The following is a 20,278-nucleotide window of genomic DNA, read 5'->3' on the forward strand; positions in this document are numbered from 1 at the left end:
CCTGCAAGGACCAAGCACAGTCATCCATCTTGTCAAACTACTTTAATATTTGGACATGAAGACAGGACAGAGCCAGTCAGGTTGTGCACAGAGAAGACACCCCTGAGCCATGGTGTAAGGCTGCAGGGCTTCCCTTCTCAATGGATATGTGGATTTGGCCAAGACACAGTTCAGTTGATGACATCCTGAGCATGCCAGTGGGGTGCACATGTGGGGTAGGCAAGAGGGACGGGTGCTCCCCAGGGCAGCTCAGAGGTTGTTCAGCTCAACAAGGGTCTGATCCAGGACCTGGTGGATGCCCACGTTCTCCTCTTTGGCACTGGCCAGACTCTCTGTGAACACAAGGGACACAACCAGAGCATACCCAGGCACAGTCAGACCCACACACACCACACCAAGCACAGACACACACAAACAGACATTTCAGTATGGCACCAGCCTCCATCTGCATGGGCTGTCCCTGTGGAGCAAGCAGCCCCACCACTGGCAAGGATGTCTAGCCACTCTGGGATATACCAAGGCACCAAGGTCGGCTGGGCCAGTCACTCAGGGTGGATGGTCCCCACTCTTTGGCATTTCCATCCTCCCGTGTCACTTTGTTGCTCACAGTCAGGCCCTTCACAGCATGGATACCACTGATAGATACCCCTTCCCCAGCCAGTCACCAGTATGGCCCCATCTCCCTGCTCTGCTCACAGTACATTCTGCCCCGGCATCACCACCATTTGCCTGTGGGCTTACACACAAACCCTTAGCCAGGAAAAGCAGAGAGCCAGAGCAGGCTGCATGACCCAGAGGTGCTTTGTCAAGAAGAGAGACAGCAGTCTGGGAAGGTGAGCAGAGAGAACAGCAGAAAGAGAAGGAGCAGAGCTAACAAGGTTTCAAGAATGAGTTCTACTGGACAACCTGGCTGCCAAGGCACCCTCCTTCTGTGTTCACTTCCAAACAGCATTCTCCTTCCCTCTGGAGATGGGAATGGGATGAGAGCTCTGCCCACCCAGCCCTGTCTCCCAGAGCTCCTGGCCAGGCTCTTCCCTATCTCAGGTTTGGGGTAATGGGTGCTACCAGGTCTCCAGTTCCTGTCCCAGCCCTCAGCACCCTGCAGGGACCCCATTCTGAGGGGATCCTCCATGCATTGCCTGGGATGACCAGAGTGAGGGGGAAGAGGCTGGCTGCCAACCCCTGGGAGAAGGGAAGGAAGGCAGTGATACAAGCTACCTCATCCCTCCCTGGCAGGGCTAGACCGATGCTGGGGGACAGCCATCACTGCATAGGTATCCCAGGACATCACAAAACCCCTCATTTCTCTCCCTCCCAAGAAAAACTGATCAGCTTCAGAGGACTCCCCAACCCCCCCAAGCAGGTCAGTTACCCCCAGGAGGATAAGCCAAGGCTCCAGTGCACTTCCTAACCCCAGCAGGGAGTGGGGAGGCACTCCCATCCTCGAGTCAGCCTGGCATAAGGCAGGGAGTGGGGGTGGCAGCCTAGGTGCAGGAGTCTGGCTGGGCTGGGAGTTCTTAACAGCTCAGTTGTTAAGTTCGGTAAGGATGACTTGCAACTTGTTAGCGAGAATGTGGTTTTTCTTGGCCTCCTGCTGGGAGTGTTCTATAGAAAAGGAGAGGTCAGTACAGCAGAGGGAAGAAAGAAAGGCAAGTTAGTCAAAAGAGACAGCATTCCACAAAGTCCTTGCTGGAAACCCTGTTGCTTCCCAGACAGCAACTGGGAATGAGCTGGGCTGGCAGGAAGAGGTAGCCAGTCTTTGGGCAGGAACAGGGCTGTGGGTCCATCAATTCAGGGACAGAGTTGTGGGGCAGGGTAGAATGTTGAGGAAGGAGAATGAGGATCAGGGTCCCATTTAGGGCCAGGGATCACTGCTGAAGGGTAGGGTTAGCCCCTTTGGTGTGGGAGGGTGATGAAGGAATGATGCCAGGGACTGCTGCTTGTGGGCAATGTCCAGGAGTGAGGAGAGAAAATGGACAGGACCAGGTCTAACCCTGATATTTCATACCAAAAGAGTCATAAAGAAGGTGGCACAAGATGAGGAAAGCTGTGTCAGAGAGCCAGGGGGTGGGGGGGGTCATCCCCTGGGTGGAGGCGCAAAGGGCCCTGTCCCACTCAACCTGGCAGCCGGGGCTGTTCCAGGGGTCCTGCAACTGCGAGTTGCCTGCAACCACCTCCTACCACCTAGCTGCCAGCACTTGCATGAAACAGACAGATGAGCATGAAAAAAACAAAGGAGAAATGGAGGAGAGAAAATGCTTTATTGAGACCAGCTCAGTATACTCAGAGGGACAGAACAGAAAAAAAAAGTCATGAAATGTAAACTGAACAGCAATGTGCAAAGGATAGAAGGGAGGCAGAGGGAAGGGAGGAGCGGGGGCCTGGGGGCTGTCTGCCTGGGGATGGGCTGCCTGCACAACCTAACTCTCCCCTCCATCCTGCAGGCCTAAGCCTTCATCTCTGTTTTGGAGGTGGAGGTGTCACTTTCCCTGTGCAGGTTCCCCCCCTGCCCTGGGCTCAGCAAGCAGAATCAGGGGGCTTTGTTGGAAAAATGTGGGGGGCAGATGTCCCCTGGTGCTTGTGCTACCAGGGAGCTGCTGAAGTGAAGGACTCCTGGGCACAGTTCTGTTTCCTGCTGGGTAATGCTGTGGCATGAACCTGCAATTGCATGGGCACCAAACCCAGCATGAGGGGGTCCTGGGTGCTGTTCCCCTTCTCTGCCAAACACCCCTAAACACTTACACCTTGTCTCCCCACAAAGAGGGGTATTGTGATAACAACCTGGGTTGATTCCTGTCCCAAAAGAGATGATGGACAGGCATGGGCTGGGAAGGACAGAGGGGACAGAGCAGGCAGGGAGAGAGAAAGGTGGGATGGCCAGGCAGGCAAGTGGCTGAGCAAGAGAGGGGGTGTGATGCTAGTGCCCAGCGGGGGGCTCAGAGGGAGGTGATGTCATTAAGCGCATTGTCCAGCTCCTCACTGATGGCTTTGTACTTCATCTTCTGCACATACACTTCATCTGCAGGCAGGCAGGAGGTGGGTGGGTGGCAGGCAGTAGAGTAAGGATGGGGGATGGGCAGCAAAGAGAGAGAGGGTGGCTGTGAGCAGGGGGCCAAGGGTAGCAGGAGCATGTGGACACAGGTGATGTGGATGAAGCCTTATTCCCCACCTGAGGGCAGAACCACAGATCCCAGCATCTCTGTGCCCCTGCACTGGACACCACAGTGTCCAACCTCCCCCCTTCCAGGACCCCTGCCCAGCCCCTCACCCTGGCCAAGCCCTGTCTGGCCCTGCTGGGGCCACATCTTGGGCAGTGCTCCCTGGGAAAGAGGGACACAGGGACAGTGAGGACGTTTTACCTTCTAGATCATCGATGGTTTTCTCCAGCTTCGCCACAGAGCGCTCTGCAAACTCCGCACGGGTCTCAACCTACAGGAGTGCAGGGGAGAGAGGGTAAGCTGCAGGGCACAACAGGGATGGAGCATGATGCACTGCACCCCAAATCTGCCTCATCTACATCTCCTGTATTCCCCCCCCCCCATGAGCCCCCCCGTGGGAAAGGCGAGAGACAAAGGCCCCATGGACCCCCATGCCCTAAACTAACAGCAGGGGTGAGAGCTTGCCCTCTGTAATGGTTTTAAGTATTAGGCCTTCCTTCCTGGTCGCCAGGAAGGAAGGAAGTATTCCATCCTATTCCTTTACGTAATCCAAACATATAAATAGACGGAGAGAGAAGCCTCTTTCTCTCTTCCGGCGAGGTTTGGAGACAGCAGATTCCCCGCAGTCAGTCTAGCCTCTGTAGGGGAACTGGGGCCTGGCTGGACCTACAGGGCCTGTTGTTCCTGCTGATCCGGAGTCCGGTAGTGTGGCGGTGGCATTTGGGGGATCGTGCTATCCCAAGGAAAGTAGTAAGATATTCTTTTGCTAATTCTTTAGTTTGCTAGATCCTGAGTTTTTGATTGTATATATCTATTTTGTTTTTGTCCTTTTTTTTCCTTCCCCTTCCCTTTCCCTTTCCCTTTTGGAATTGTATATAATATTTCAACTGTATATAACTGCAATATATGTAAATACATTTATTTTAATATAGTTTGGCTAATCTGGATTTTTCATAGTTTTTTTCTTTGCTCCTTACTGGAGGTTTTTTTGTGCTGGGTCTTGGGACTCGACGGGGAGCCAAATAAAACTTAGACATCCTCTAAGGAATCAGTTGGGCAAAGTGCCTCCATGTTGGGCTTTCTGTTTATCCCAATCTGTCCTGACCACCAAAAGCATCATGGGAGCCCACACACTTCATAGGTTGTGTGTGCAACCAACACTAGACTGATCACTTCAAATCAGACATGGCTTGAAGTTGGTGTGTGCAGGGCATGAGCTCCTGCCAGCGCATGTCCTGGGAGCAGGACACCACACGGCAGAGGCAAGCAGAGGAGCAGAGTGCAGCATGAGGCTGCAGGATGCAACCCCAGTGGAACTATGCTCCCTGGGGATGCAAACACCAGTCCTTCAGATGGGCCAGAGCCCCTCTCTGGGGTATCAGGATCCCATGGGGGCATCCCAGACCCAGACATCTGCCATGCTGCAAGGCCACAATTTGGGGAAGGGTGAGAGGACATGGGTGTAACAGGGTCAAAATCCACAGGGGATGGCAAACTTGTGCCTGCGCTGATGCAGTGCCAACCCCTCTCTTGGGGGGTCTCAGCCCCACACCCCTTACCTCCTTCAGCTTTTCGCCTAGAAGCTTGATTTCCTCCTCATACTTGTCCTCCTTGGTGGAATACTGTAGAGACAGATGGGCAGTCATGAGCCCCACAGGACACCTCTGGCCATACTTCACTTCAGTGGAGGACCCCAGCAACCCCAGACCCTGCGCACTCTGCCCAGCCCCAGCAGCCCCTCTGGGTCCTACCTTGTCAGCCTGGGCCTCCAGGGACTTCAAGTTGTTGGTGACAATTTTCAGCTCCTCCTCTAGATCACCACATTTACTACATCCCAAGCAGGGCCAGCAGGAGAGGGAGTGGGGCCAAGGGGAAGGTGAAAGGAAGGAGCAGAAAGAGTGAGTAGAGAAGGAGGAAAGAAAGAGAGAGAACAAGCTGAGGAAGGAGAAAACTCAGGCAGTGCAGGCACAGAAGGAACAGACTCACTGCGAGCGGAAGCTGCTGAGACACATTTATTCATCTGTTCCTCATGCCTCCTTGCACAGACACCCTGTGCATCACTGCCAGCTGGGCTCCCACCAACCCTGCCAAGAAGGAGGGCAGGTACAGAGGGATGTGCCCACCAGAGAGGGAGGCAAGGGGAGGTTGTGGCAGAGGCAGTAGTGCAGAGAGGAGAGGTGGCTCACACAGTTTAAGGGATAGCGACAGAGAGAGGGGGCTGCTGTGGATAGCCCTGCACCATTGCCCCAGTACCTCTTCCTCTGAGGCAATGAGGGATTTGAGAGTCTGGTCCATGGTCTGCAGCTCTTCTTCCAATTGTCTCACTCGGCTGGGGCAGAAGAGGAGCACCCCGGGGGGGGCAACAGAGAACAGGGTCAAGGATGTGCAGGTTGGAATCCCCCTGCCCCCAACCTGTGAGCCCAGGGACCACCCTGACAACAGAACCTGCTGTTCCTGGGGAAGGATATTCCCATTCCCACACAGACATACAGCCACCCTCCCAGCTGCTAGGGACTCAGGGCAAGGGCCATGTGGGACCTCTTCACACTGCCCACCGGGAGCCCAACTCACCTCTCCGCTACCTCTGCCCTCTCCTCTGAGTGCTCCAGCTCTCCCTCAAGGACAACCAGCTTGCGGGCAACCTGTTGACAGCAGCAAGGAGCACACATCAGCCCCATACTTGCCCTGGCTTGGGACACAGGGTTGTGGGGAGGCAGCCCAGGGTGTTGCCAGGGAATCAGCACTGGGGGAAGGGGACACGTGAGTGTGGGCACGCACCTCCTCGTATTTGTGGTCAGCCTCCTCTGCTATGTGCTTCGCCTCCTTCAGCTCCATTTCCTGGAGCTCCATCTTCTCCTCGTCCTTCATGGCCCTGTTTTCAATGACCTTCATACCTCTGAGGAAAGTACGAGACAAAATATGTTACTGCTGTGGATCAAGGTGGCACCTGCATCTCCCATCCACTGTGCCCTAACCCTGCCATCCTCCAGCTCCAGAGATTTGGGACACTGGCATTCATTGGCCACCTCACACAGTAGGGTCACACTAGCGGTACGCCAAGGATGCTCCTGTGCACAATTAAAGCAGCGGACCTGACTCCAAGGCCACCCCAGGGCTGTGTCCCAGACCAAGATGTGGCCACAGTGCCTCTCAACCAGGCAGGTCCTGAACTCATCATTCAGGGGGGTAAAAACATGTGCAGTCCACGATGAACTGGCCACAACCTCCACAGAAGCAGTCTGACAGGCTAGCAACCTTTAGGAAATGCTAGAAAAAAATCCCGTCACAAAGCCTTTTCCCATTCAGGAATGATGCTCACAAGCAGGGGGTCACCAAACCCACATGAACCCCCTCAACAGGGACTCCTGCAGACTCTTCTCTCGCTCAGATGCTGCTGCTCAAACTGGTCTTTGCCAATGGAGGGGAGAGTTCACATAACTGCCAGGAATGCTGTGATGCCCTTGCCTGCATGGCTTCTGCCTGGTAAACCTGCTTGCTATGAGGATGGGGAAGCACTCTGCAGGACTTCTTTTTGAATGAGGTTGCTTGTTCTCAAAGGTCAAGCACAGTTCCCAGGCACAGAAGTCCCCTCCTGGGCCGTTGCTCAACTCTCAAGCAGAAGAGGTTGCTCTGGGACAGAAAACAGTCTCCGAGCACCTTCTGGCTTCAGTTGTAGACTGATATTTGTATAAACACTAGATCAAATTTTTCAGAATTTTATGGGTTCCATGGAAATTTCAAAGCATGCCAAGAATGCCCATATCTGGGGGACTTCTCTGCATTGTGGTTTTACTCTTTCCTTTTGGAGGTCTGCAGGAAAACCAATGCAAACCCCATAAGATCACTTCAGGAGGATCCCCAAACCCCACTGCAAAACCAAGGGAGCTGCCTGCAATCAAGGGTGACCTGAGATCACCCTCTCTGTCCCTCCCTGTCACACCTCTTGCTCTCATCAACTGCCTTCTCAGCCTCCTCCAGCTTCTGCAGGGCAGTGGCCAGGCGTTCTTGAGTTCGGTCCAGTTCCTCCTCCACCAGCTGGATACGGCGATTCAGAGAAGCCACTTCAGCCTCAGCCTGGAGGAGCAGAAACCCCTTGGTCACTCCATATGACATATATGTCTCACTATATATAAAAAGTATAGCACCCTGAAAGGGTGGTCAGAGCAAGGGATTGTCCCTGGGAATATCCCTGGGTTTGAGTATAGGTGGTTCGGGGAAAAGTAGGGATTGAAAGGTTTGCCCTAACCATCTTAGTGGGGAAGTAACTTATGTGCCCCTATGAGGTTGCGAGCTATGCTGGCGATGGTACATACCTTCGGCAGGGTCTCCCATGCCAGAAAGGTCAAAACTGTAGAAACAGATAAAATGTGTCCATGGGCAGGATGGGCTCACTAGCCTTCCAGCAGTCATCCTAGGAGAAGGGCAACTCTAATTCCAAACCCAGGCAAATGGAGCTCACTTAGCCCTGTAAGGCCATCCATCTAAGAGAAGGACACTCTAATCAAACCTACATCCTAAGGACCTCACTGTCAGCATCCAAGCTTGCTAGACTCTAGCAGATGAACCTTAGGATTAAAGGGTGGGTCCAGTTCTGCACATGTTGCATCTCACCTAAAAAATCCATGGCACAGGCTCGAGGGTTATATCCACATTTGTAAAGCCCTGTAGCGACAGGCGAGGGTCAAAACGGCAGGTGATAAGATGCACTGGAAACCACAGACCCAATCCTGCATACAGGCAGTTCAGGACATTGGTTGCCTAAGACTGACCCTGGAGATGACAGTCTCGTTCAGCAGTATCCTGAATGATCAAGCAGCCTTTTTCAAGGAGAGCACTGCTTGCTCCACATGGAGAGGGGCCTAGAAAAGGTGGCCTAACCAAAGCTCATCTCCACCCTTCACCCGTTTGGTTAACCGCGGCCAACGGGTATCTTCTGATGCGGTCAAAGTTTAAGAGACAAAGGCATACATATGCCTTCAAAGGTGTACCCAAATTGACACTCACATGCTGGAACATCAGAACCATGCTTGATACTGCAGACAGTGGATGTCCTGAGCATCGTTCTGCCCTAATTGCCCACTCTAGATCTAAGCATTGGCATCTCATTGATTATGTCTTGGTGCGATGGAGGGATGTCCATCATACCCTCGTGATGCCTAGTGCAGAATGTCAAACAGATCATCGACTGGTGCACTGTAAACTTAACTTCAACCTTAAGTTCAAAGCTAAAAGGGGCAGTATCCCAAGGAGGAGACTCCAAGTTAACAATCTTCAAACAGCTACAGTGAGAGACAGATTCCAGGCAAATCTTAAAACTAGGTTCGAAAATCATTCAATCCCTCTCCTGAAACACTTTGGCACCATATTAAAAACAGCATCCTGCAGTCCTCTGAAGAATCCTTAGGGTTCTCCTTCAAGAAGAACAAGGACTGATTTGATGAAAAGAATCAAGAGATCCAGGAATTGTTGAGGAAGAACTGCTCACCAAGCACACCTTGCTCAGTCATACTGTCATGTAAGAAAAGCAACCTTTTGCCTTGCATGCAACAAACTCCAACAGAAACTCTGTGACATCCAGAACAAGTGGTGGATCAGTCTAGCAGGAAAAATTCAATTATGCGCAGATACAGGTGATTACAGAGGATTCTATGAGGCCTTGAAAACAGCATATGGGCCTACATACCAAGTCCAAAGCCCTCTACTCAGCGCAGATGGTCAAATGCTTCTGACAGATAAAACCTCCATTCTGAATCAATGGTCTGAACACTTTCAGACTCTTTTCAGTACTAGCCGTGTGTTGAAAGAATCTTAGATGATGCAGGACATATACTGCTTCAGGTCTGCTTGCACAATCTGGCCTGCGTGCCGGACGGCAAGGACCTGTGTTCTCCAGCAGCAGATGTGTGTCCTTGAGCAGCAGATATCAGAAAACTGCATAGAGGAAAACAAGGAAGGAGGATGCTATCCAGAGTGTGAGAAACCAGAAGATGGGGGGGCCTGAAAATGTGCCTTGGTTAGTAGAGCCAATAAGGTTATAGATATAGTGTGTGAAAGTGAATGTAACCAATAGAAAGTTAGAATAGAGCGTGTGAACCCTGTAGGACCCTTGATAATGTGTGTATTTTTGGAATAAAGTTAGAGCATTGACTGTACCTCTATGAGGATGTGTCTCTGACTCTCGAGCTCGTTTTTGCATCTTCTCGTTTTAGCCGTGTAGATCAAGACTCAGCAATTCAGTACATCACACAACAACCAGTGAAGAATGAATTGGATATTGCCCCTGCTATGGGAGAAACTCTTAAGGCAATACAGCAGGTGAAAACTGGCAAGGCAGCTGGGGTTGATGGAATTCCACCTGAAGTCTGGAAACATGGGGGTCAAGCACTCCATGCTAAATTTCACGAGTTTGTGGTGCATTTTTGGAACTATGCGAACTACCATCAGACCTTTGTGATGCAGTCATCATCACCTTGTATAAGAAGAAGGGAGATAAATCAGACTGTTCAAATTACCGAGGTATTACTCTGCTCTCCATTGCTGGCAAAATCCTGGCAAGAATACTTTTGAACAGACTAATACCCGCTACAGCAGAAGGAATCCTACCTGAAAGTCAGTGTGGTTTCAGAGCCAACAGGAGTACCACAGACATGGTATTTGTTCTCAGACAACTGCAAGAGAAGTGTAAGGAACAGAACAAAGGTCTCCATGTAACCGTTGTTGATCTCACCAAGGCTTTCGATACTGTGAGCAGAAAAGGTCTATGGCAGATTTTGGAACATTTTGGTTGTGCCCCTAAGTTCCTTAAAATGATCATCTCACTTCATGAGGATCAGCATGGCCAAGTCAGATATGGCGATACACTTTCTGAGCCCTTTCTAATAACCAGTGGTGTGAAACAAAGCTGTGTTCTTGCACCAACCCTATTCACAATCTTTTTCAGCATGATGCTCCAAAGTGTTTACAGAGTCATTGTGCTGTCTACTCTTTTATATGGATCTGAATCATGGGTCATTTACCACCATCACCTGCGACTCTTAGAACACTTCCATCAGAGTTGCTTCCATACAATCCTAAACATCCACTGGTCAGATTATGTGACTAAGATGTCTGTTCTAGAACAAGTAGCAGTCACGAGTATTGAGGCCATGTTACTGAGAACACAGCTGCGTTGGGCAGGACACATCTCAAGGATGAAGGACTACTGCCTCCCCAAGATCATGCTTTATGGTGAACTTGTCACTGGTTGCCGCAAGAGAGGAGTCCCGAAGAGAAGATACAAGGACTCCCTGAAACAACATCTCAGCCTTGGCCATATTATCATCATCACTGGACTACTCTGGCCTCCAATCGGGAGGTTTGGAGACACACTCTCTATGACACTGCTGCTTCTTTTGAGAACAAATGCAGGATCACTCTCGAGGAGAAAAGACAACGCAGAAAGAACCATGTCTTGTCGATACCACCTAAGGAGTCTTTCCGCTGTGCCTTTTGCAACCGGACCTGTCTATCTCACATTGGCCTTTTTAGCCACCAGCGTGCTAGTAGCAAATGTGGGTAGAACCCTTCCCAAATCTTTGTTTGCAAAGCCTAGCCATGATGGTATAAAAAACATTTTCAACAGTTATTTTTGCATTGACTATCCAAAACACCCCTTGACACCATGCAACAAGCCCATCTGGGCTCCTTTCTATAGGGACAATGGGGTTCTCTCCATCCCTAGCACTCTGTTTGATGCTGGCTCCTCCTGGTCATGCAACCCGAGCCCAGTACGTGCAGTGCCCCCACACCTCCAACTCCTGCCTTGGAGAGGGATGAAACATGTTCACCAGGGTAGGGTGGTTGGAACAGTTGCACCATCATGGGGATGCTATCTGGGGTTTGCAGAGCGGTGAGTAAACAGGGAGGAATGCCCTGTACAGCTTTGCTTACAAAAGGAGATTGGAGCCACTAGTAGATTTCCTGTTTAAAGAGGTGGCACAGTGAGCTGGGAGCCTCTTCTGGGGGCACCCTCCCCAGCCCTGTGCAACAGGGTATCCCAAAGCTGAGCACAGATCCCCTGCCCCCTCCCTCCCCTTCCCTGGCTGATGTACAATGTGGTGCTGGGGGCAATGGAGCATGTCGCCCTCAGCAGGCTGGAGTCCAGCCAAACCACAGCTGCTGGGGCCTGAAAGACCATGGTTCCCTGTTTTCCCAGGTTCCTTGCACATGGGACCAGGAGCCAGGGTTGTCTGGGAGCAGTGGCTCCGGCTCCTGCCAGCCCTTTGACACCTGGCCCCACAGTCTTTCCATTTGGTAAAGGTCTCCTACCTGCTCCATCACCACCACCGTGAAATGCTTCAGGAAGGAATGTTTTTTATGGAGAGTGCTCAGTCGTTGGAATGGGTTGCCCAGGGAGGGGGTGGAGTCAGGTAAAGGTCTCCTGCCTGCTCCATCACCACCACTGTGAAATGCTTCTTCAGCAGCTCCTGGCCCTGCTCCCCGTCAGAAGGGTTGTGGGGAGTTAAAACCCCAGATGCAAAGAGATGAGCAGCAATGAGACCCTGCTGTGGGAAGCAGTCCCATGCACCAAGAGGCAGGGAGACAGGCACCAACCACAGAATAATGTCTCCTGCTTATTCACAGGCTAGAGTGGGCATAGCCAGCTGCAGTACCCGACATTGGTCAACCTCCTGTTCCAGAATTGGGAATGCCCATGGGGGACATTGGTCAAGCAGAGGGGCCATGGAAGTAGCAAGGAGGCTGCCCTGCTGAGCATCTATGGTCTCCGTGGTAAACTGGCAGGTACAGCTGGCACCAGTCCAAGTGGGTCAGCCTGGCAGTGTGCTGGGTGGGCGGCTAGCTCAAAAGCTGGTACGACAGCTACCTCCACCCCATGAACACCCCTTTTCTGGGCTCACTGAGAGCTCATCCCTTGCCAAACTGTATAAGAGTTGGGGCTGGCCCCTGGCAGGACAATGCTCTGCTTGCAGCATCTGCCTCACCCCAGCAGGAGCTTTTTTTCCTAGACAGTCATCCTCAAAGTGAGTCAGAGCTGCCTGGAAGGACACTCGGGAACATGAGCTCTCCAGCAGGACCCAGTAACCCCAATCTGCGGTTGCAGGAAGGGACCATTTCCTCTGCACACAGTCAGAGTGACATTAGCCCGGGTACTGCACCCAGCTCTGTGACCCGTGATGAGAATGTTAAAGGAGTGGGCATAGGAAAAAGAGAGAAAAAACTCACAAGCTCCAACAACAATAAAAAAACCAAACCAGAAACAAGTTGCAGCCTGGAAATGCCATCCCACTGCCAGAGTGGAAATTTTGGCCCATGCGAAGGGGTGGTTCGTCCCCACATGCTAGAGAGCCAAAGGCTCTGGGACTGCTGGGCCCGGACCGCAGAGCCTGCTGGAAGCCAGACAAGAGTCTGACTGAGTGTGGGATTTTTAGCCGTGCACACAGCCGGCCTCCGAGGGAGGAGATCCTTTCCCAGGATGTGCCCGACCCTAAGCAGAGCCAAGGCAGAGCTGGCTGCTCCCTGGTGCCCCGTCAACAGGAGAAGCCCTAGGCAACCCCGCCGCACTGAGTATCCCTCGAACTACCCATGAAGGAGGCAGTTGGAGGAGGCAGTCGGGAGGCAGCGATGCTGCCGTGGTACCTGAATGACAGCGCTGTCCAGCTCCTCCGGGACTTCTCTGAACTCCGACCCGGAGGCAGACAGCTCGGCTACCGGGGCAGGGGGGCGGCGGCCGGGGACAGCCAGCGGGGAAGGATGCCGGCGGCGTTTTCGGAGCCGGTGGGGGCATCCCGGGGAGCTGCCGGAGCACCCCCCGCCCCGCCATGACTCCGCGTCCTGCGCCTTACCCCCTCCCGGACCTGCCGCTCGGCATCGGCCTCCCGCTGCAGGTGTTCGGCGCGCTCCTCCGCCTCGTCGGCCACCTGTTGTAGGCTCTGGATCTTCTTTTTGACTGCGTCGATGGAGCTGATGCCTGCCATGGTGGGGGCTGCCAGCGGGGAGGCCACACCGCCAAACCCTTTGTGGGACCTGCCCGACTCGGGCAGGAAGCACTCAGGCAGCGGCCGCTCCCGCTGCCCTGCCTCCATTTCTTCCTGCTCCTCCTGCTCCTGCCCCTCCTCCTGCTACGGACCGACCTGGGCCACCGCTCCCCCGGGCAGCGTACACAGACCCCCGGGCAAGGTGCCCACCACCGGCAGGGGACAGTCTTCTATCAGGCGAGGTCCACAGTTCTCCCCACCCCAAATAGGACATAGTGTGCCCTCCTGGGCAAGACGCGTGGTCCTCCCCAGGCAGGGGTTACTGTCCCTACCCAACCCCCCCAAGACAAGATGCACAACGGCTTCTGGGCAGTGCATACTGTTCCCCCTCCCTGGGCAGGGTGCATGATGCTCCCAGGATATAGGACATAGTCCCCCTCCAAGCAGAGCAGGGGTGCACAGTCCTATCAAGCTCCCCCAGAATGATGTAGAGGAGCCTAGGGAGTCTGGGGGTGCCAGAACCTGGCCCCTTCAAGCCCCCATGGACACTGGAGCAATGTACCATGCTGCAGAGATGGGGGGGTCATGGGCTTTTGCCCCATAGGGGCCCTGGGGCAGAACCCACTCCCAGGCATCCTCCTGGGGGACCTGGGGCTGGAGCTGCAGAGTACAGCCATGTCCCCAGCACCCATCTCACTCAGCCCCTTGGCATCTGCTTCCCCAAGCAGGGACCTGGTTGGCAGCCCTGAAGGGGGCCCATGGTTCCCCCTGCATCCCCCAGCTGCCCTGGGGCTCTGCCCCATAGGGGAGTCCAGTTCCCAGCTCCCAGCTCTGCATCTTTGCCAGGGCACATGCTATGATCCATCAGGAGGGGCTGGCACTGTTGGCACTCAGTCTTCCCTTACAGAGCTCTGACAGCTCCCAGGCAGCATAGGCTGCACTTCTCACTTGCCTCCAGGGATGCCAGTTCCCAGGCTGACCCTGCTGGTTGCCCTTGGCTCCAGGATCAGGGGGCCTGGGGGGACCTGGTCACACCACCAGCAGAGTCCTGCAGCCCTGCGTCTCTCTGATAGAGGCAGTGCTGCTGGTCCCCTGGGAGCAAGTGGCCTCAGGCTTGACCTTAGTCCTGGTGGTCCTGCACCACTCCCAGCCCAATGCCTGGGTGCCAAGAGTACTCCCAGGCCAGTGCACGGACCCAGAGTAGAAAGTAAGGTCCCCACCATCAAAGGGGCATGGGCAAGCTGGTTGTGGGCAGGAAGGGGGGAAGTTGAGGGGCAGCCACCCTGCTGGGCTGGGTGCCTCTTTCTCTGACCCCACCTAGGGATGCAGTCACTTCCCAGCAGAGCTCTGTTCCCTCCCACCAGCTCAAGGAATCGCCAAATAAGAGCAAAGTCTCAGTCGGTGAGAGCAAATGGGGCGGGAACTTGGGTGAAACCTTTGGGGCTGGGGACAGGCCACCAACTGGGGATGCAGGGGGCTGGAGAAGGCTACTCTGGCTAAACCTTCTGTCCTGGCTGCACCATGTCCAGCAACCCCTGCCAGCATCATGCTGTGGGCCTCACGGACTATTCCTCCTGGGGACAAGGAGGCGGTGGGGCCATGGTGGCCTCACAGAGCTGCTGGGAAGGGGCTACCAGCGCCATGGAGCTTCCAATTCAGGGACAGGTGCTCTCCAGTTTGTGCCACCATCTGACTCCCCTCCAAGTGCCTGGGAAGGTTGCATTTGCACCCCTTAGCGCAGTTCCTGTGGGCTTCCTGCACTGCCACCCCATGCTGGAGGCAGGGCAGTACTGGGGCAGGGGGAGATTTATTCTTTTAAGGCATTCGTTGACATTTTTGCCAAGACCAGGAGCCTGCCTGGATCACTGTGATGGGCCCTGACCTGGCCAAGAGATGGGGATGCTCTGTGCTCACAGGCACACACTGTCCTGGTAGCCAAGGGGAGCACGATGGTCCCCAGGGAGGCAGGTGGGTGGGCTCTGGGGGTCTACCCTGCGCTTCCTTTACCAGAGCTGGGAGCAACACTGTGGCTCATCCTGGGGAGGAGGAAACACATTCATGTCCCTGGCATGGGGACCTGGCGACTTCCAGTGCCCTGCACATGGCACAGTCTGTCCAGGTTTCAGTATGGCATTGGGGCAGCTGTGCTGGTAATGGGCTCCCAGCCCTGCCTGTAACACCCATCTGCAACCAGCCTGCCCTCCCTGACACTGAAGGAGTGCTCCTTTTCCCTGTCCAACCCTTTCCTGGAGGGGTTGGTGGCTCACGTTCCTTGTATCTGTTGGGACAGGACTCTCCTTGCCGAAGCCCACAGACTTGCCAAGCCACTGTGGACCAAGAGTGCAGTAACTCACCCTCCCTGCCCAGAATGGCATTTCACAGCCTGATGTCATCAGCAAACTGCTCCGCACCTTGTGGTCAACGTCTACCCTGTGCCACCATTCGCACCTTCCTCTGAGTCCCTCACATCAACCAGATCTTGTACTGAGTTTGCCCTGTCCCATATCAACATGGATCCAGTCAGACCAGTACAAATCCCTGTTACACACAACAGCCACCCTATCTAGCTTTACATGTCTGCCCCACGCCAAGATAAATGATGCCCTTCCAGAGGATCTTTAATGTTTTAATTACTTTGGTTTAGCAACTAACTAAACTGGGGCAGGTCTGTAGGGTCAGCAAATAATGCTGGGGAACCCCTCAGGTGCTCCCTGGGGGCTCTGGGCCACCCCAGGGACATGTGCTGCTACTGCTGATCCTTGTCTGCTCATCCCTATCCTTGGCAGCCACCTCAGAGATTTGACACATCTCCCCCATTTATTTCCATAAATTATCTGGGACTGAAATTTTTGTTCTCAATCAATCCTAAAAAGCCTGGTCATGCACTGCTGGCCGCAGTCCAGCCAGTTCCCCTTTATCTTCTCCTCCAGTTTCCCCTTTAACTTCTCCTCCAGCTTCCAGGGTTGGTTTTCATCAAAGGGCTGGCTATCAAAAGGAGGATTTATTTGTAGGGTGTCAAATACCCTGTGTGGCACCACAGGTCATTATACCCCATTCCTGAGTGGCCCCTGGCTGCACAAAGCTGTTCCACCCTTCATCCTGGCCTGGCACAAGCCAATTTCAACACTTTTCTAATATCTCCCTGACAGGATCCATTTCCCAGAAGAAACATCAGTCACAGCACTAAATAAAACTCTTCCTGGTCTTACCCTTGCCAGGGTACAGTGTGGCATGTTGGACCCCAAAATGACCAAGCCTACCCCTCGAGACCCCAAACATCTTTCCTCACAGCCAGTTCTTGGCAGTTGGCCACGGGCAAGAACTTTTTCCATTTCTCTGCTCTTTTTTGCTTTCCTGCCAGTTTAGCAAACACTGCAGACTGTTTTCTGTAAGCATTGCAGAGGCATATGCTTGGGGACCTGTGACACAGTTTGGGACGCTCATCTCTGTTAGCTTTGGGGAGCCAGACAGGCAGCTGCCCACAAAGCTCCAGAACTGACTGAGCGGTATCTGCCACAGCCTGCCTGGTCCCCGCACTCTGAGTAGGATCTGACCAGTCCCTGCCCTGCCCTGCATCTCAACTGGGTTCAGTGTCAGCATCACAGGAATGGGATGCTGACAGCCTTCCCCACAGACACCTTCCATATAAGGTCCTCTTCTTTCTTTGCATTCCTTCCCCCCCCCATGTCTGGCACCGGTACAGGGGAGGAGTTGCTGGCACGCCTACATACGTCTGTAGCTTTCTTCTCCGCCTGCTCCAGCTTCTCCTGGGCCTCCTTGACAGACTCGGAGTACTTCTCCACCTCCTCCTCTGTGCCCTTCAGCTTCTTCTGCAGGCCCTGCTGTTCCTCCTCCAGCTGGAGAAGGGACAGAGGGTGAGGATCAGGAGGTTGGTAGTTCCCGCAAGGCTGGGGAGGGGATAGCCATCCTCCTCCTGGGGCGGCCAAGGCTGGGGGCATAACAGGAGCATGCAGACATGCCCACTGTTGACTTTGGGGTCACATGTCCTCAGGGAGCCCTTGGTTCCCAGTGCCAGAGCAGCCTTCACCATCCCTGAGCCTGGTGGGGGTAAAGGGGTGGTGAACTCCCTCCCTATGCAAGGGACTGGAAAGGTCCTGACTGGGGGGGACAGCTCCAGGGGGCACCGAGAAGGTTCCCATCTCTGTGACTGGGGCGGGAGTACTCTATCCCCAAGGATCTCCCTGGCAGAGGGATAGGGAGGTGGCACTGTGGTGTCCCACAGACATGGCATGTTTGGGGGGAACTGATGTGAGTAGTCAGGGGCAACATGCTGGACTGTTGATCCCCGGGGATGGGCACCCAGTAGGGTAAGGTCCCCAGGTACAGGCACCCAGTGGGTTGAGATCACAAGGGATGGGCACCCTTAGAGTTGGGATCTGTTGGTTGGACACCCAGTGAGGCAAGGTCCCCAGGGCAGAACACCCCTAGGACAGGAATCCCCAGGCTGGACACACAGCAGGTGCCAGTCCCCAGGGCTGGACACCCCTAGGTGGAGGATCCCCAGGCTAGACACCCAGCTAGACGGGGTACCTGGGTCTGGACACCCTTAGGCGGGAGTCCCCAGGCAATGCCAGATAAGCCCGTGGGACACCCACCTGCTTGCAGCGGTCCTCCGCCTGCTTCTTGTCGGCCTCCGCTTGCTCTGAGCGGTCGATGGCGTTCTCCTTGTCCAGTTTCAGCATCTGCATCTTTTTCTTGATGGCCTCCATGGGCATGGCGGGGCGACGGCGAGATGCGGAACACCGGGGGCGGCGGGAGCACCGGCACTGCGCCCCCAGCCCCGCTATTCCGCCTAAGAACCGGGGAGGGGCCACGCCGGGCGGAGAAAGTCCCAGCACCTCCCCCGCCGCCCTCCAGCACCTTTTAGGGACAAACTCGCCACTGACTCTCGCACAGAGCGGAATGGGAGGGTGACACCCTCGGTGGACACCACCGCAACCTCGGCGCCGGACACCCACGGGGGCACCGGGCGAGGGACACCCCAGGGCACTGTGTGAGGGACACTCTGGGGCACTGCACTAGGTGTACCCCAGGGGCACTGCACTAGAGACACTGCAGAGCATTTCAATAGGGACATTTCTGGTGGCACTGGACTAGGGGGACACTGTTACTTCTCACCACTGTGGGGGACATCCCGTGACTTTCCCTGCACTCGGGACATCCATGAACTGGCAGTGTGCTGTTACCATGCCCCAGGAATACCATCAGCCATCCACCCCCATGACTTGAGACCTGCTTCTGTTCCAGTCAGAGCTGTCCCTGTGCTAGAGGACACTGCATGGTTGGCACTGTTCTAGGCACACCCTGTCACTGCAACCTGAGGCCTGGGACCCTGCTTCCTGGCACTGGTTTGAGGGCACCTCAGAGACTGGTACAGCAATTGGGGGCACCATGGGCTGGCACTGCAGTCTTGGGGATACTCACAGGCTGATTTCTCTCAGGGATGCCCATGGGTTGTGATTGCATTTGGGGAGACCATGGACTGACACTGCATACATGGGGAAAATCCTCCAGGAGAGAAGCGACCTGAGCACACAACCTTCCCATCCAGTTCCTATGTAATGGTGGGACAGGAGGGCCTTAACTCTGTGTAGGTTCCTTGGCACCCATCTCTCCACTGCTTTGCACCCTGGTGTCACCATTTCTGACACCCATGGGGACACCTGACCCATGCACAGCCCATAGGGGAGCATTTCAGGGTGACACAGGGTGTGCGAGCAACCAGTTACCCTGCTTTTTCTTTCTGCTCTAAATATAGTCCACAGACAAAAAATTGCAAACCTTTCAGATTCCAGCTCCTCCAAAAATAGCACACACCTTAATAACACTCATAAATGCTTCTGGTGTTTTCCCAACTGCAGGGAGGGCTCTGGATCAGGATAGGGGGGTGGGAGTGGGGTTGGAAGAATATGGCAGAGGGGGTCGAAGGAGCAACATGTGGGGAGGCTGAGATGTGATGGGGACAGGAGGAGTGCATGGGCTTTCCCAGTCCATTGCCCTGGGACAGCATCCAGCCCTTGCCTGCTGCAACTTTTCTGCAATGGTACTCCAAGCAGAGAGGAGCAAAAAGTTTTTGAGAGCTGGAGAAAGTGACTTTCTAGGAGCTCTCAACCCTGGGTTGCAGGGGGCATAGGAGGGATGGGAGCAACTGAGGACTGAAAGGCTGCTGGCACCAAAGAGAAAGCAACAGAAGATCTGCTGCTGGACTCTGGAGAGCAACTATTAATACTGATGAATTAGGCACATATTTGGACAAGGAGAGTCAGTAACTGCCATCACGTGGCTTCTGAGGGGAGGGGGAAGATGCGTCTCCTGACATTCCTGGGCGAGGATGGATGACTTTCTGTGAGATGCTTCAACCCAGAGCAACTTCACTAGCTCAGCACTCAGGAAAGATGATGATGTGCATAGTGTGAGCAACTAGGAAAGACAAGGCAGGGCTTCAGCCCTTGAATGTCCCCCTTGAAGGAGCAGTTCCCCCTTGTTGAACCCTCCCCTTTGCTCCAGGCATCAGGGGCATCTCCAACCAGCACAGCTGGGGCCATCTGAGTGCCCAGGCCCATGAGTCTGCCCTCAAAGCCATCCTCTGGAGTGGCCTCCAGGACAAGGAAGTGCAGAGGGGTGTGGGTGCAAGTCCCTACCTTTGTTGACCCATGTCCAACCCTGCCCCAGGCTAAGGTCTCCAAGGATGGGGATTCCCCCTCCATGCCCCACTTCAGGGTCCAGTCTCCTCTCCTGGGAAAAGGCTTGTTCCACCATCTAATAGGAACTTTCCAGGTTCAATCCATGTCTCTGTCTTGCCTCATCCCTGGACTCCCTGAGAAATCGGGCTGTGGCTTCCCTGACTTCCTCCAACTCAACTAGATTTGGGTCCCCACAGAGGTGCTGGTATCTGGTGACTGCAGTATCCCATCTCCAAGCCACATGTACTTGTCCAAACCTGCCTGCCAAAATACCCCCTCATTCCAACAGGGGAGATTTAGGGGTGTTTGTGCCACCATACCTTGTCCCTGGAGCACACAGTAGGGAGGTTGCACTTGTAGCCCTGTGCCAGGGGTGCCAGAACTCCCATGGTCCCGGTCTGCCTGGATGATGCCAGGGTCACTGCCACGCTGCACCCATTTG

General features: G+C 54.3%; 1 protein-coding gene across 11 annotated transcripts; it reads right to left on the reverse strand.

Annotated features, from left to right (window-relative positions):
- Positions 1-249: 249 nt before the first annotated feature.
- LOC113959423 (tropomyosin beta chain-like) lies at positions 250-17,862 on the reverse strand. Of its 11 annotated transcripts, none has more exons than XM_027668453.1 (9): positions 17,749-17,862; positions 16,864-16,989; positions 7,099-7,232; positions 5,937-6,054; positions 5,730-5,800; positions 4,910-4,985; positions 4,718-4,780; positions 3,360-3,429; positions 250-332 (listed from the first exon to the last, which is right to left on the reverse strand). In XM_027668453.1, exons 1-9 carry the CDS (start codon positions 17,860-17,862, stop codon positions 250-252), a joined length of 855 nt encoding a protein of 284 aa, XP_027524254.1. The 11 variants fall into 11 exon arrangements, with proteins under 11 accessions (XP_027524254.1, XP_027524255.1, XP_027524260.1 ...); XM_027668454.1 differs by lacking the exon at positions 4,910-4,985 and adding an exon at positions 5,412-5,487; XM_027668455.1 differs by lacking the exon at positions 250-332 and adding an exon at positions 1,526-1,605.
- Between the last annotated feature and the right edge of the window lie 2,416 nt (positions 17,863-20,278).

Source organism: Corapipo altera, unplaced genomic scaffold (genome assembly GCF_003945725.1).
Source record: "Corapipo altera isolate COAL_440 unplaced genomic scaffold, ASM394572v1 60930, whole genome shotgun sequence".
Taxonomy (NCBI): Eukaryota; Metazoa; Chordata; class Aves; order Passeriformes; family Pipridae; genus Corapipo; species Corapipo altera.

Bases quoted from the DNA above. Each gene is read 5' to 3' on its own strand.
- LOC113959423 (XM_027668453.1), bottom strand. From the start codon at position 17,862: ATGGAGGCCATCAAGAAAAAGATGCAGATGCTGAAACTGGACAAGGAG. The intron at 4,986-5,729 runs GTGAGTTGGGCT...CTTGGGATGTAG, and splicing joins AGGGCAGAGGTAGCGGAGAG to TAAATGTGGTGATCTAGAGG. The intron at 4,781-4,909 runs GTAGGACCCAGA...CTGTCTCTACAG, and splicing joins TGGAGGCCCAGGCTGACAAG to TATTCCACCAAGGAGGACAA.